Consider the following 17,132-nt stretch of genomic DNA (forward strand, 5'->3'; position numbering starts at 1 on the left):
GCCTTTTGAGGCTGGTATTCAAAAAAAAAAAAAAAAAAAAAAAAAAAAAAAAAAAAAAAAAAGTAATGGAAAAACCTGGCAGACAGGCGCAGACCATCCATGGTATGTTACTATTGCTGCCACCTTGGCCATCCCCTAGGCTGCTCAGAGGCAGCTCTGGAGAAGGGCTCCCATGTCGTGAAGAACGGGCTCGGACGGCACGGGCCGGGCGGCGCTGGCAGCTGCAAGGCGGCTCACGGACCGCCGCCTCCGTCGGAGTTTCCCTTCCAGTTTCCCGCAGGGAGCCGCCTCTCTCGGCCCGACCCGTCGCCGCCGCGGAAAGGAAACCGAAAGCGCCGGGCGGGGACGCCTAAAAGCGGGCGCTGGCGGCGCTGCCGGTGACACCGCGACGCGGCAGGCACGAGCGCAAGGGGAGGAGGCGCGGGCCAAGTTGCGGGGCGCCATGTCGGAGGAGAGCCGCGCCGAGGCCTTCCTCTACCTCGTGTCGTGCTTCAGGGCGCGCCTGAGGCGTAACATCCGCGTGCAGCCCGTGCTCGACTGCCTGCCCTCGCTGAGCGCCGAGGAGCGCGAGCGCGTGGAGGCGGCGGCGCTGCAGCGCGGCGAGGGGGAGGCGGCCGAGCTGCTGCTGCGCGCCCTGGAGCGCAGGCCCCGCCGCCTCTTCCCCGAGTTCCTGCAGGCGCTGGAGCGCGGTGGCTGCCACCTGGCCGCCAGCTACCTGCACCCCAGCCTGAGCCAGCTGCCCTCGCCCGGCGAGGAGGCCCAGCACGACCTGTGCGTGCAGCTCGTGCAGCTGCTCCACCGCGCGCTCGTGGATAACATGCGCGCCGTGCAGGTGGCCGAGAAGTGCCTGCAGCTCCGCATCTTCCACGAGGAGGACCTGGAGCGGGTAGGTGGCCCTGGGAGGTGTCGGCGGACACCAGCCGCCCACAGCAGCAAGCGGCTGCAGTAAATGGTGGTGTAAGCACGGGAATGAAGGGTGGGTGATGAAGGAGGCCGAGAGCCCAGACTCTGGGGAACTGAGAAACAGGGCTCTTTAAATATGCCATGGAAAACTCTTTGGTGGGGGGCCTGGAGGATGAATGTCAGCTAAGAGCCAGGGGAAGAAGTTACCTTGAACAGAGGGCCAGTGTAGACCAGCAGCACCTCAGTGGAAGGAACCTGCTCAGTGCTTCTTGATGATACTAATCACTTTGCTACCAAGCCCAGCCCAGGAAGACCATAAGGTGTCTTCTGGCCCCTGAGTCATACCTCAGGGTAGTAAAAATTAAGCAAGACCTGCCTCCCTTTCACTGTCTTCTTGTGCTGGAGGTTCACAAAAGAATATAAAAGTGGATAGTGGACAGGGAAGCTGAGAAGAAAAGCCACTTTGTCAAGAAGAATAAGCATTGCTGTATGAAAACATTTGCCAGTGTTTGCTCCATGTGACCAAGAAGGATACGGCTAGACTGATGTAAAACTTGGAAACAAATAAAACAAAAAGAAATGGGTATTGTGAAACTTAGTGTTACAAGAGCAAATGACAGTAAGAGCTGCCATAGGGCCAAGGGAAAATGGCATGCTAATAGGGTTACATATTTGCACCCAGAGTTTTTGCCTCACCTTCTTAGGTGGTTTGATGCTTCCCGAGCTAAACAACAGCCATATGCCTCAGTTCACCAGGTCGGGGCTTGGGGAGCAGCAGGGGCCTGATGCTCCCCAGGGCAAGGAGAGCCAGGAGTCAGTCAGCAGGATAAGGCAGCTGGCAGAGGCAGGGGCTTTGCCCCTAGGTGACCTGCCCCGTTACTGAATATTCCCACATGTTCTCCAAGCATCTTTTGGTGCTGCTGGTGTTGAAGCTTTTTATTTGCCTTCACATCCTTGCCTGTTCAAACTCCACCAGTGTTTTGACCTTAATGCCATCCCTGCATACCTGAGCAGTGCTTCTATATTTTCTTCTTTTGGTTACCTTATCCTACTTCCATTTCCCATTCACTTCATTTTGGCTTTTAAGCCCTGTTCAGCCAAACCAACCCCTTTGCTTGCATATCAGGGTGGATGTTTCTGAATCATGGAGGTGGTTGACCACGCAGGTTGAACACCTGCTCCAGGCTGCTTTGCTTTGTGGCAATCTCTTTGCTTCCCTTGGGAGGTGGCATGTCTAATTCTGCTCAAGATGGCCTTGTGATGCTTTTCCATAGCAGCTTTCAGGGCAATATCTCTTCTAGAAGAGGCTTAGTGGGTACCTTAGTACCTTCAAGTGGTAAGTGTGATGATGAAGTCAGTGTGCAAGAAGAAAAATGTTCCATTTCCATGTATGCTGCTGCATCAGACTGAGCCTGCAGTCTGATGAGCTGCATGAATTCAGTATGTATTTAGTAATGGTTGGCTATTTGCTAAATCATTATAAACTGGCTATTATTTCATAACAATAATAAATGGTTATTATACTCACTGTTTAGTATGTTGTTCATTATGTTCATTGTTCTCTCTCAAATTGCAGATCCCAAGTTTTAGGCATCTTACCTGAAATTAAATGTGATAAACATGAGGTTGGACAAAAATACATTAAACTTCTGATGAGTAAAACTACTGGCAGGGTCACATCATGTTTCTACCCTTACCAATGTCCTAAATGGTGGCAGAGAAGTGTTTTCATATATTTATACTCTTATTAGTAACTATCTGAATCATTACAAAGCTGTATCTCAAAGTTGTTTTTATTTTCACCAGATCCAGACTGCAGCTGAAAATCGTGGGAATAGAGAAGGTGCAAGGGAGCTGCTAAGAAGAATAGTTCAGAAGAAGGACTGGTTCTCCCCCTTTTTGAGAGCCTTGCGTGAAACTCGACATGAAGACCTTGCAGATGAGTTAAGTGGAAACACAGCAGGTAATAATCTTATTTCACTAGTACTAATGACTTATTTTTTTCCTAATACTGTGACTGAGGAAATAGTACTGGATTCTCACTATACATATTACATGCTTATCTTTGTTACCTAATTGTTTTCAATATTATATTCTGATCATTAATTAAAATATTCTGAATATTATTTTGAACAAACGTAAACCTCTTCAAGATTTCTCCTTCAGCTTCAGGATTAATGTTTCCTTAATAATACAAATACATATAATGGGATAAGATAGTCACAGGTCCCTAGAAACACTGTATAAAAATGATTATAATAGAATAATTGACATATGATGTATAGAACTGAAAAGAAAGTAAAAGAGCTACTGAATTTTGGCTAGTACTTTTTGGTGCTGTACAGTGATTGTTATGTTATAAAATTATCCTGCTGCTTCCCTAGATTCTAAAACTTGAAAGACACAAGCAGCCCCCAAATGCTTATTTAGCATATGTCTTTTAAGATTTCTGGGGACTTAAGGTTTTTTACCAGATGTTCCATTTTGTATCTTCGTCCTTCTTGCTTGATTGAGAAGCTCATCAAAGCTATGTCTTTTTGGCATCCATGTCCGTGTAATTTTAGTTACTACATGTGGAACTCTGCATTCAGACTGGCATCAGAAGCGCGGGAAAGTGTCCCTTCCACATGAAACAAGCAGATTCTTCAGGCACACGTGCATAAGCAGCAGCCACATTTGGATTTTGGAATCATCTGTGCAGTGCAGACCAGATAAAACTTAAGTAGTTTAATTCATTTGTTTGACGTAATGCTGAACATACATATTTATTCAGAGACTTCCCTGTATTCTTTGGTAATGCAGTCCTTAGAGGAATAGTACAGATTAAAATGTAAAATGTAAATCATGTTAGTCTTACCAGAATGTAGGTACACAGTCCTGTACATGTACAGATCATTGCAATGTCCAATGATACAAGGACAGGAAACACTGAGAAGAGGTTAATTGAGTATGTTGTGAGGAGGAGAGTGTAGGTCCGTATTGTAACTCAAGTTTGATCCCTAGTGATGTTACAGTAAATTAAGTTGTCATTGCCAGACTCATACACATAGTGTGAGCTTTGTAGAAAACTAATCTTGATTCATCCATTAAAAAATCTATTAATTACTTCAAATTTAGTTGCTAATTGTACAGTAGTTGAATCCAAATTCGAAAAACTCTGAATGCCATTTTCCCAAGTTTTATGAAGTATTTATAATTTGTTGAACAAATTACGTAGAGCATATCTACTATGTCTAGTTTTATATGCCTCTAATGAAGTCTGGTTTTATATGCCTCTAATAAAAATAACTTCAGAACAGAAGTAGACTACACATTTATATATATCTATATTAGAAATTAGACAAAGCAATGGAAGGAGGGAGAGCATTTTCAAAAAGCACAAATTTTGTATTAGATGGGCAAATAATAAAGCCTAAGACAAAGCCCTGCTCTGCCCTTATGAACTTACAGGACTGATGGAGTTAAGATACAACGCATGATTTAGTGCATTATTTCAACTTTCACATCTTCACAGTGACAGCAAATATTAGATTAATGACAAACAACTTTAATTTATAAACATTTACAAGAACATTGATCCAAACTGTGATGTTTAAATCAAAGACCAAGATTGTACATCATGTCATTATGTCCTCACTTGAGCATATATGATGAATTCAGGTTAGTTCTGTGTTTTCTGTGCTGTACACTAAAAGAAAGCATTTTATAATGCATTTGTGTTTATTTACCAGGAGTAGAAAATAGAGAAAATGGGATCAATAACAGAACAAATGAAGAAGTAGAAGTCACAAGGCAACCAGGAGATGCTGCAGTGGAAGATTTCAAACAGCAAGAAAATGTGAATGATAATTCAGCCAGTGAGAGCAGTGTTTTGGAAAGCTCTTTTGGAGAGAATTCTGCAGTTTCAGGTACGTCCAATAATGCTTGGTACCATGAAGATTTTAGTAACTGGAAGCAATTCAGTGAAAGTTCCTGAGAGCTTGTTTCTCATTAGCTCCAATATTGTTCAAAAAAATGGAAACACTGTTGAGAAGGGAATGACTGGAAAACACAAATCTTGTTTTCTTGGAAGCATTGAATATCTTTATATACGTGTGAGGTGCAGTGCATTCTCATGCTTGCAGTGCATTCTCACCTTCCCTCCATGTATTTAGGCGGAGGGGAGCAGACAAATCACTTGAAATCCCTTGGGATTACTGTGATATACCCTGCATCTAAAACCTCCCCGACTCATTTATTGGGATAGATGGGGCAGAGTGAGTCAGGGACAAAGTATAAAAGCAGTAGAATCATAGAATCCTTAAGGTTGGAAAGGACCTTTAGAGATCATCTCATCCAACCCCCCCTGCACACACAGAGTCACCTAAAGCACATGGCACAGGATGGCGTCCAAGCAGATTCTAGAGATCTCTAGAGAAGGAGACTCCACAGTCTCTCTTGGCAACCTGTTCCAGTGCTCTGCCGACCTCTATCATGCTGTTAAGAATTTTTTTTTAAGTTCCTGTGGAATTTTTCATGCTTTAGTTTGTGGCCATTTCCTCTAGTCCCGTTGCTGGCCACCACTGAAAAGAGGCTTGCCCCATCCTCCTCACTGCCTCCCTAAAGGTGTTTATATACACTTATAAGTATTTATATACAATGATACAGGGTAGGCAGTAGAGTCATAAGGACAAAGTAGAATTAGATGGTTTAGCCTAAGAGAAAAGTAGAAATAACCTGAACATACAAAAAAAAGATTAAAAAAAGAAACACACAACAACATAAAAGCAGCGAGTTTGCAAAGATCGGAAATGGAGTATTTAAGTAAAATTTCTGAGTTACCTATATAAATCACACTTTACGTAAGTAGGAGTTCTATTTGTCAAGACCTGTTTCGTAAAATGGAGCTGAGTGAAACAGGTAATTATACTGTGAGAAAATTACGCATAGAAAAGAAGTTCAAGTACCCTATTTCTATCCTTTCTTCCCATTATAAATGGAGACATGATTTTCAAGAGTATTTTGCCCCCTGCTGGTTCCTGTACAATCTGAAAATGAATGTTAGATTATTTGCCCATGGTAAATGTAAGGTGATACCACTCGACATTTTTTTTTTATTATTAAATGGAGCTTTCAATAATACCTTAAATGTAGCATCTGATGCTTCCAATTAGAAAAACAGTTGTTGAAACTAGATTCAAAATTTATTCTATGGTCAGAAAAGGAGGAGTTACTAAAAAGCACAGTGATCCACGTTCTTTGCATTCCATTCGCTATAGGTTATTGCCATTAAATTGTCAGTGCAAAGTGACTGGAAAATGTCTCTATGGACAGCACTGTGTTACTTTGTGCAAATAGTATGGGAAGGGAAGACTGCTGAAATTGGTGAAAATAATTTATAGCATTAACCTTTTTATCTTAACAGTTTTTGAAAGGTTTACTTTTTTTTTTTTTTTTCTTTTTTTTGCTTTTCAAGTTATTCCAGAATGCAGCATGCAGCACACTCACTGCTGCATTCATATCTTTCAGCAGGTCATTTTAGATCGGAGATCACATAATAAGTGCATAGACTTTTAATTTATTTCCACCTTCATTTCCACCTTCTTATCAACCTGGATTACTTGAAAGTGAAAATGGGATGTCAGTGTCATTTTCACACCTGGAATTCCCACTAACGTTACTTAGTGTCTTGTCATAGGTCTTTGAACATGTTACAATTGGTAATGTTTTCTTTTGATGTCAGGACAATGGTGTCTCAGGACAACGTATTATGCTATATATATATATATAAAAATTAATATATGTGCAGAGTATATATATGTTGTAGCATGTATGTATATAATATATGCTAGATAAAGTCTATCAGGAGTCCAATTTATATAAATTATAATTTTCCCCTGTAATTTTTTAAGTGTTTTTCTCTTGATTGCATTGATACGAAGGAGATTAGGTTTCTAATGTAGGTGCTTGAAACCTTTAAATAACCCTTCCCATCATAACACGTCCTATAACATTACTGATTATGCCAGCAAATAGAAAAAAGTTAGCAAATCTCTAACTTGTAGTAGCGGCTAAGGTAGCTTGGTGTAGAATTTAGTTTAAGTTGTCCCAGTCCCACTTGTTTGTGAGTTCACAGTGTTGAACCATTCATCTTCCAAGGACATCAGTCAAAGCTTCTGACTGCAGATGGCTTAATTCAGTCCCACTTATCAAAATATTGCAGCACATGAAATCATGAATGTGCCATTCGCAAAGCCACGTGATTTTAAGTTATCTTTAGATCTGAACTTCAATTGGTAGTGTGTGCTTAGCTCTTTGAATTATTTGTTGAGGGCAGTATGTTATATGGCTATGGACAACAATGAGATATTCACTGGAAAAGCCATGGAAAAGCTTCATAGGCCCCAGGTGAGCTAGAAGGGGTAAATGGGGGGTAAATGGTATTATTTTGATTGTTTTTCTCCTATAAGCAGTATGAGCTCTGATGGGGAATACTACAAATAAGCTGACACACAGAACAGGGTGAGTCTCTTTGGAGCAGAGATTTTCCAGTAGAATGCTATGTCTCTTCAGGTATGAAAATATCTGAGGATTTCTTTTGAAAATTTGGCTATATAAATTGCATTGTTGGGATAGGAAAAATAAATAAATAAATAGTGTAGCATATTTACTGTCCAGCAGAGGGAGAGCTTAACATTGGAATATCTGCAACATGCTGAATTTGCGTGGTTGTAGCCAAGTCTTCTCATGGGTGTAATATGAGCGTCAGTTTATGCTTTTACTGGCAAAACTCTTGAAAGATGTAATGATCCTTTTGTGTTTTTATTTACCTGGGAATTGTCACTTACTACTTTTTAGAAACCTGTTTTTAAAAAGCAACAGTTCTGATGTTGATTTTAATCTATTACAGATAGATTAAATGGCTTGAAGGGAGTTAAGGAGAGTATTTACCTATAATATGCATACAGCACTATGTATCCAATGGAACTGCACACTTTCCTTTTTTTTTTTTGACTTTCCATCCATTTCTGAAAATATGCAGAAAAAAAGGGTTGGAAAGAATCGTGCAGGTGGTCATAGTCAGTGTGACCACACTGAATCATGAAACTGCCTTTGCACTGCTCTGTTTTAGATTTTTAATTTTTCTTCAGTAAGAGAATAAATTACATTGTTCACAGTTTTATCTTTATCTAAGAAAAAAAGTCAGGCCTGGACCTGGCTCTCTTTAAAGCATGTGTAAAACATTCCACTGTGGAGTATTTCTCAAATTCTTTAAAAGACCCTCTGACTTATCTTTCTTCATTCAGCCTATGAATCAGCAGCAACTTTTTCCCTCCCAGGCTGAGGCCGAGGACTAAAACAGCTGTAATTACTGCCTAAAGATATATACGTGTATATATATATGCCTGGGTGTAATTAAAGCTAGTTAAAGACAGGTTGCGTTTCCCTCATTTTCCCTATTTTTGGACTGTAATTACAGCCATTTCTTATTTCTGATATCAAGCTGAAGCTACCAGCACCTATCAGCATTGCTTTTGCCTGATGGCTCACAACTGTGGTTCAAAAATGAATTTGCTGGTAATAATAGCAGGTAGTACAGAACAGTTGCCTCCCTTCTGCTCACACTCCTTGACATAGTAAAAGAACATGGTGAAATAATGCAGAATATGTAATGCTGCATCAGGAACAGGCTCTGGCTGCAAGCTGCCCAACTTGGATTAGACTTGCAATTATTTAGAGGGAAAGAGAGATCTAGGTTTTTTCTATTTGTATAGAAAACTATTTATGCTATATTTGGATATGTTTTTTAATATATGCTGTTGTCTTCTGTTTCTGTTTGTTTGTGTGTTTCATTCAGAGTCTGATGTCCCTGTAGGAGATGGAAGCATCAATAATGTGAATGAAAACCTGGGGCAGAGCAGCAGCACAACCAGTGATTCGGGTACATTTCCCTTCTCTTACTTAGTAATTGCAAAATATGCTCTGCAAGGGTAAGCAAGAACAAAAATCACAGATTTTCCTCTGAACTCCAGCAGCAGTTCTTAAGTGCAAGACTTCCCTTACTTCATTGGAAAATAGAAGCCATTTTTGTAAGTCTGGACTTAACTCTCATCTGCAAAAGACTTGATTCATTGGGATCCTCTGAATAGGTCTCCAGACATTACCATCCTACAAAGGATCAGTGACACAGAATGACATAATCATATAGGTTAGAAGGGACTTCAAGTGGTCATTTAGTCCAATCCCCTGAAGATTCATAGTACTGCAGTGTTACGAGGGCTGCTTCTCCTTTCAGAGAGGAGCTGGACTGTACCTGACCCCCTGCTAGGGGAAGTGAGAGGGAATAGGCCGTGCTTTAGAGGCATCTGAGAATGAGGAGAAGTATTTCTAAGGTACTTGCAGAATCCTATGAAGATCCATTTGGGGCTTAAGGAATTTATTAGTACTCTATGTGAAAGCGTTCAGCAACCTAATCAATTGGAAACACTGTCTGAAGACATTTGCAAATCTTTTTTTTTGACATCCCTAACTTAAACAAAATGTTGTGTTAAACTGAAGAGCAGATCAGGTTCACACAATAACTCTTTTATTTTGTATTATAGATACATTTAGGCCCAAGCAAATACTGTTGGTCTAAGTGATATCACAGATTTTTTCCTGCCCTTTTGTCTCTTCTCAATCTTGGACCTCAGGCCAAACTACTTTCAGCTGTTTACCGTGGAGAGTTTAAGCATGCTCAGTGTTTGACTACACAGAATTCAATTTGACTACACAAAATTCAAGGGAGAGAAATTTCCTTTTGGAATCTAGCCTTAATAAAGTTTGTTCTAGGACTGTGTCTCGTGTTGGGGCTAGGCACAATCTGAGTACCACATAGTCCAGCTCTGCTAATATGGTTATTTGATCGGTAGAGCCAATGTAGTGATAAAAGGTTTAAAGTAGTTTCAGTCTTGTTTGATATTAAAGTGTATGCATTTTGCAAATACACAGAAAATTCAGAATATCTTGAATCTAAATTGCCTTCCTGCAGATAGTGTTTTGCTATAGACATTGTTGGCTCTGAGGAATGTGCTTGTCACTTCTGTGACACCCAAAGTGACTTACCAGTCTTGTTAAGATCACTTCCTCACTGAGTCGCATGAGATGTGAGGGCAGAGGAACTTCTCTATTCTGTGTATAGTCACAGTGAGTCGGTTGGTCAGACTGGTATAGACTGCAGATACCTGGTAACACAAATACATAACAGCCTGATAATTAAGGTCATTGAAAAAACTCCCATTAAGCAACAGTACTGAAGTTCCATAGAAAAGATAAGTCACTAAAGTTACATGAGTGCTGCAGAGTAGGGTTTTTTTATGATTACTTGCAATATGTTCTGCTTACACATGGGTTTTAAAAACAGTAAGTTAAATCATGTTTTAAAAACGTTCATGCTTTTTATTGTCAGTGAGAGCAAGTATTAGAATAGCGATGAAGGAGGTACAGGTAAATGTTGTGAAATTTATGGATGTTGATTTCAAATTTTGCAGTAAGGCTGTTTATTAAATATATGTATAGGTAGTAGCTTAATGCGCTCACATGATTTGGATTCTAATGCACAGAAATATATGGATTTAGTCTTTTTTTTTTGAACAGAGATTATTTTACATTTACAGAAAAAGAAATTGGAATTAGAATAATAGAAGAATAATTCTCATGATTTTCTTAGTCTGGAGCAGCCTATCAAATTTCATATGAATTTTGTAGAGAAGCAGATGACTTTCCTGAAGTAATATCATGCATTATGAAAATTATTTAATGGAATCATATCCTGAGTAAAGATTCCTGTATTAGCCTTTATCTAAACAGGGGTCAAGGAAACTAGGGGAGAGTAAAGTTAAATATTTTTTAGGACTGGACAGTTAGTTGAGGATGTTAAGATACTAAGATTTAAGCAAACGGATGATAAAGTGCTAGTTTCAGTATGATTGAACTATTGGATTTAGTCAAGCAGAAAGCAAACAATGTTCTTCCTCAGAAGAGAGTAGTAGAAGTCAGATAAGTAAGGGCAGGTACTCTCTGCCGTGATTTTTCCCTGTGTTCCAGGTAGTATTACACCCACACTAAAAGGCAAAACAAGCAAAAAACACTTAAGAATGGCATTCGGATGTTTCCATCAGCAGTATTTTCTCAAGGTTCATTACTTTCTGTTAGTTTAGTTTTATTTAATGGAATAAGGGATACTAGAAAAATACACTTATTTTGTGTATAATGTATCAGTGCTAATAAAACCCCATGATTCTTCATTTAATGATCTCACCAGGAAGTAAGATCATAGGTTTTTTTACTTCTTAGTCTGGTAGAATTTGTCTCTCATTGTCATTGCTGACAGTTAATGTTTTGAGGTGAATTTAAACATATCTGTAGAAGGGGAAAAATGAAGTCAATTTTTGTTACATTCTGGTATATACTTTCTGGCTTCCTACAAACACTGAAATTCAGAAACCTGATGTTCTTTTCTCGCTGCTTGAAATAATGGCATCATTTATCAGCACGTTTAACATCTGAATGTTACCTGCTTCACCTGCAGGCACTGGATCTGAACTCCCTGCCATTGCATTTTAAATGATAGATGGAAGGTTTTGGCCTTCAGGTGGCCAATGCAAATGGCTTTTTAGTGAGCAGCTCAGGCTGCATTATGCATGAGCAGCAAAGTCTGCCATGAATGGGTATCGTACATTCAGCAGGGTGAGCTCTGTCTTGTATGGGCAATTGAATTTTCTTATCTACTTGAACTTCATAACTCCCTTCATCAATTTTTAAATGGTCCCTATCTCCTTTTATTTCTGTGCCTCCATCTTTTTTTCTTCCTCTGTGGAATATTTAAGAAGGTAGCACACTTGCAACCAAATAAATTTCAGTACCAATGAAAGAGAAGGCCATGTAAGATTGGTTAGATCATAAATACTGTGACTCCAAACCCAACCTTTGTGACTCCCAGTGTTACTGAACTGTGTCATTTAAGTTTACACATAATAATACACATGACAACAAAAGGTAGGCAAAGACTTACTGTGGCTTACTCTTCCTACCATGGTAGGTCGCTGTATGTTAGCAGTACTGATCTGGAGTTGCAGAACTCCACAGAACAGCATTGCCTAACTAGTATTGCCCCGTTTCCCTTTACTCAGAAGATACTTTTCATAGTAAATTGTTGTTTTTCTCTTTGCTATTTGTTCAATACTCTGAATTTTTTATGCCTCCTACTTGATATTTATGTTTGTCTATACTGTCAGATGAAGATGAAGAGGAGAGCAGAGCTTCACCTGGGCCAGAACTGATCCTGAGAGATTACCAGATGGAAGTTGCAAAACCAGCACTGAATGGGGAGAATATTATAATATGTCTCCCTACAGGCAGTGGTAAAACTAGAGTGGCTGTTTACATTACCAAAGATCATTTGGATAGGAAGAGAAAAGCATCAGAGCCTGGAAAAGTTATAGTACTTGTTAATAAGGTATGTTGGTCCGTTAAACAAAAGGATATTTTTCAAGTCTCCCATACTGTTAATATAGAATTTTTAAAATGAATACAAATAGGTTTCTCAGGTGGTCCAGATTGCGGGTATGTATAAAAGTATGGCAAATGCCTTTGGACTGTCATCTCCTTTATATTGATGCAAACATGAATGATTTTAATTTATCTGAATCCAGTTGGAATCAAAATGTCGCCTAATAACTACATCATTGAAAAAAGTACGATTCCTTGTTAGGATGAATAAAACTAAAATAGTATTTGAAGAAATCAAAATCTGTTTTTCACACTGTGTGTTTGTATTTGGTAATGAAGGCCACCCAGTGAGCATTAGAGACCTAGGAATATTCTGTCAGATTTTCTGGTAATGACTGTAATGTTTATAGTTACATTCAGGGCATCTAAATTAACCTTTTTCTATTGTAATTTTAAAATATAAATTTGAGTGATAGAAAAATATTCAGATCTTCCTATAAGAATAAAATTGATAGCGTGTTATAACCTCAGTTAGGGAGCAGAGCATCGTGTGTTCTTTCTAAGGCCCAGTTAAGCCAAAGTTTTGGGGGCAAAGTTTTTGTAGATCTGCAGTCACTTTTTAAGGGGATTGGCTTGGGGATTTTTAGTATTTGGAGGCATTTTGTTTGTTCAGTCATACCTTGCAGTAAATAAGGTTGTGTTTACTTTTTATCTTTTTTTTTTTTTTTCTAATTACATTGTATAGAGAATATATGTTCACCTAACAGTGTCTCTGACAAGTAGGCATGTATTTTTAACCATATATAATCTCTGGTTTAAATTACATGGAAACTTCTTTAGGTACCATTGGTGGAACAGCATTTACGAAAGGAGTTTCAGCCATTCTTGAAGCACTGGTATCAGGTTATTGGTTTAAGTGGTGATACTCAGCTGAAAATCTCATTTCCTGAGGTCATCAAGCAATACGATGTCATTATCAGCACAGCGCAGATCCTGGAGAACTCGCTGTCAAATGCAGCTGAGGAAGAGGAAGAGGGTGTCCTCTTATCAGGCAAGTTTTTCCCTCTGGATTTTTTACAGAGGGACTAAAAGTATGACTGCTCTGGAAAACTGCAGAGTAAAAATGTGTGGGATTCAATAGTTAAAACTTCTTCACTGACCAGTTTTATAAATGCAAACTGGACTATGAGAATCAAAAATAGACCTTGGTCAATGAGTAGGCAAAACTTTCAAGCCAGATTAGACTCTTGCAGTTTATTTGTACTAAATATTGGTTATGATCCCCCTTTTATCTAGCTTAAGCAAAATCTTTTGCAGATACAGCTGTAATGATTCCTGTTTCCAGGCTTGCTTAAGAAGTGAACATAGAGGTATTTCACATAAAAGTTGTAGAGAGGATATGTTATTTAAAAATGGTTAAAATTCAAATGTAGTCATCAATTTGAGAAATATAATGGAATACAAGATAGGAACCAGTCTGTTACAAAAGTTACATTCCTTAAGCTCTTATTCTTTTACTTACATAGATAGCATTACTTCTCACTGTATCTCTCTAAGTAGCTAACTTTAACAATCTCCATCAGCAGATAAAGGAAGTTGGGGCAAAGAGATGAGATGAGATGTAAAATTGTTTTCCCAAAATAAAAAGGCTGTGAACTGATTTGTATTACGGCAGCAATTTAAGCAGGCTAATGTGTAAACAAGACCCCTGAAATTGTCTGGTTTAGGAAAAGAAAATGAAGAGGTGGGAAAGAGTATAACCCAGAATATTCAAGTGATCCACTTTAGCCACTTCCACTAACAGCTTTATGACAGATTGAAAGAGCAGGGAATTACAACACTGAGAATGACTGGCCAGCTAGGGGTAAGGGGAAACTGCATAAACCAACTTTGCTGCTAGAGAAACCGAGAAATGTTTGTGAGTCTTTCAAGCCTTAAAATATATCCCACTGTCTGCAAATGTAAATAGATGGAGAAGATTTTTTATGTTTGAGAGATGTAAAACAAGTCCAAATCTCAATTTTCCTTTTCTGATTGTACTAGTACTGCATATGCATACTGTAAATATGATCTGACTAAACAGAGATGATGGGTAGTGCCCTCACCGTTTGTTTGTTCCTTCCACTTATACATCATAAAGTAATATAAAACCCTCTAATTGGTCAGGGATAGGGAGGAACTTTCTGGTTTGCTATAAAAAAAAGCATATTTTGATCAAGACAAACTTTTCAACATGAAAAATGTTGAGCCATGTCAGAGTGGCTTCTAATGTGTTACATGTTCTCCCAGAAAAATGGCATGTATTTTGCTAGATGCAGTTATAGAAACGATGATGAAAGATATGACTGAGTAAACTACGATATGTTTGTACCACTGGTTATTAAAAATATCTGTCTGAAATTCTTTACACTATTAAATTCTGCAGAAATGAAAAAGCTTTCCATCCTACATGAAGTGAAAAAACTAAACACATCCAGAGTGCAACAAGGATTCCATAGTCCATAAATATACATGCTTCTCTTTCCTCCTTTCTCTAGTACTGCAAGTTTCCTAGCACAGGAAGACTCAAAAAAAATTGACTGGATGGATTTCTTCAACAGTATAAGAAGACTTATTTACACAAATCTAACATCTGAAAGAAAAATAATCATTTAATATTTACATTTTTTGTTTCCAGATTTTTCTCTTATCATTATTGATGAATGTCATCACACTCAAAAGGAAGGTGTCTACAACAATATAATGCGACGTTACTTAAAAGAAAAGATGAAGAATAGGAAGCTGGCAAAAGAAAACAACTCTCTCATTCCACAGCCTCAGATTCTGGGACTTACAGCCTCACCTGGTGTAGGAGGTGCAACATCCAGTATGAAAGCTGTAGAACATATTCTGAAAGTAAATAGCACTTAAAAGTACTAGTCACCAAAGAAATACTGTTTTATTCAAGTAAAACCTGTATTAGAGTTAGTGTTAGGCTCCAAACTTATCATCTGATTTTTTTCATGCCTATGTGACATTTGGCTCATAGTCATTCAGTAGAATGGCCTGCTACAAGTTTATGGAAATTCTTGTATGCATAAAGGTTACTTACATGCATAGGGAAATAAAAATATTGAAACTTGAAAAAAGATCTCAAGATCAGAGGCCATAACTTCACAAAAGGATGAGTTTTTTTTTTCTGTTGCTGAATTGCTATAGACTTGAGTATTCCTAAATTCTAAAGATTTTGCATATATCTATATATATTTATATATATCTAAAACTGTTAAGCTGAGCTACAATGTTTATCCAAAAAAATCCAGAAATTCTAAGCGGAATACTTAAAAAACAGAAACTATGTTTGAAGTGCAGATAGCGTTAAAATATGTTTATTTCCAGCAGTTAATAGATACTGATATAGATGGGAGAAGTGTGTAGTTGTATAAACAACAGGCAGGGGCTAATTGGTTAAATTCTATACTACACATACAGCTATGAATCCCAAAGTATTTTACATAAAATCCAATGGTGATGCAAATATTGGTGATACAAAACATAGTTTAGTCCAGTACTGCAGGAAAAACTTTCGACTAGCAAATTGCACCAGACTATGAAATTGAATAGGTGAGGCCTCAAAGAAGCTATTAGGATGTTTTGAAGTAGGCAGAATTGTGAGATATTATCAGAAAATAGCTTTTTGGCAGTGGGAAAATCAGAATTCCTTTCCATCTGCTTTGAAATCCTAATGATTAAATGTAAGCTGAATGAGTAAAAGCTCAAATATATAACTACTAGTGGAAATGTCAAAAAGGATGCCTGTCAGACTTCCTCCTTTGTTTTATATTCATAAAACTTCATTAAGAAAAGTTAGCACAGAAAGTTTCTTCATCACTTTCACCAAAAGACATTTTCAAATTAAATTCTGCTTTCAAGTGTAGCTCTTAATTCTGCAGTTATTCCCTCGTATTACATTTATTCTGTTTCACTATTCTGTTTGATTGAGTTATCATAGGCTGTTTTACAGCCTAATCTGCACATTTTTTTTCCAATGTGTAAGGATTACTTTTAGCCTAGGTAGTAGCTTGTTCATTTTTTTTCAAGTTCTTGTTTAAGTCTTTGCCTTTCTCATGCTGATATGGCCTGCATACTATTTTGTAGGAAGAAAGTAAACTAATTTTAAAATAAATATTTGAAAAAAAATACTATATTGCTTTAATTTAGTTTTTATGTAGAATAAATAGTTAAACAAAGCATTAACCTTCAAATGTCATCATTAAATGTTAAAATGAAAGTATATAATACTCTGTTTTGTCTCAGATCTGTGCCAATCTTGATGCATGTAGGATCATGACTGTTGAAGAGCATGTTTCCCAACTGAGGAATCAGGTGAAGGAACCATATAAGAAGACTGTGATTGCAGATGACAAAAGAAGGGTATGTTTTGTCACACTAATCAGCATTAAAATTATGCTAGCCTTTAAAGGCTTGTACGATATGAAAAACTTTGCCTAATGTACTTTTTTTTAATAAATTTATTGTGATACATAGTACTGATTTGGATATATGTGTGTATTCATTGCATTCCTTTAAAAGGACAAGTATTAACGAAGTTATAAACTATTTTTTTTCATGTTCATCTTTAATTTTGGTAGTTGAAGTGCTTGTACTGGGGTGCCCTTATATTCACTAAATGTGTTATGTTTGCAGGGTAATTCTCAAGATGTTCCAAATTACTTGTTTTCTGACTCTGAATGCTTTTTTTTTTTTTTTTTTTTTTTTTT

The 17,132-nt window shown here is 38.0% G+C and overlaps 1 protein-coding gene across 1 annotated transcript in view; it reads left to right on the plus strand.

Annotated features, from left to right (window-relative positions):
- The first annotated feature begins 427 nt into the window (after positions 1-427).
- IFIH1 (interferon induced with helicase C domain 1) overlaps positions 428-17,132 on the plus strand; it is a 24,453-nt gene continuing 7,748 nt past the window's right edge. The window contains exons 1-8 of the mRNA XM_026051769.1: positions 428-886; positions 2,710-2,866; positions 4,635-4,811; positions 8,741-8,824; positions 12,159-12,379; positions 13,213-13,423; positions 15,050-15,267; positions 16,669-16,785. Of these exons, the coding sequence (XP_025907554.1) occupies positions 443-886; positions 2,710-2,866; positions 4,635-4,811; positions 8,741-8,824; positions 12,159-12,379; positions 13,213-13,423; positions 15,050-15,267; positions 16,669-16,785 (1,629 nt within the window). The 5' untranslated portion in view covers positions 428-442. The remainder of the gene's footprint in view (positions 887-2,709; positions 2,867-4,634; positions 4,812-8,740; positions 8,825-12,158; positions 12,380-13,212; positions 13,424-15,049; positions 15,268-16,668; positions 16,786-17,132) is intronic.

This window comes from Nothoprocta perdicaria, unplaced genomic scaffold, assembly GCF_003342845.1.
Source record: "Nothoprocta perdicaria isolate Ctin4 unplaced genomic scaffold, notPer1 scaffold_0, whole genome shotgun sequence".
Lineage (NCBI taxonomy): Eukaryota > Metazoa > Chordata > Aves > Tinamiformes > Tinamidae > Nothoprocta > Nothoprocta perdicaria.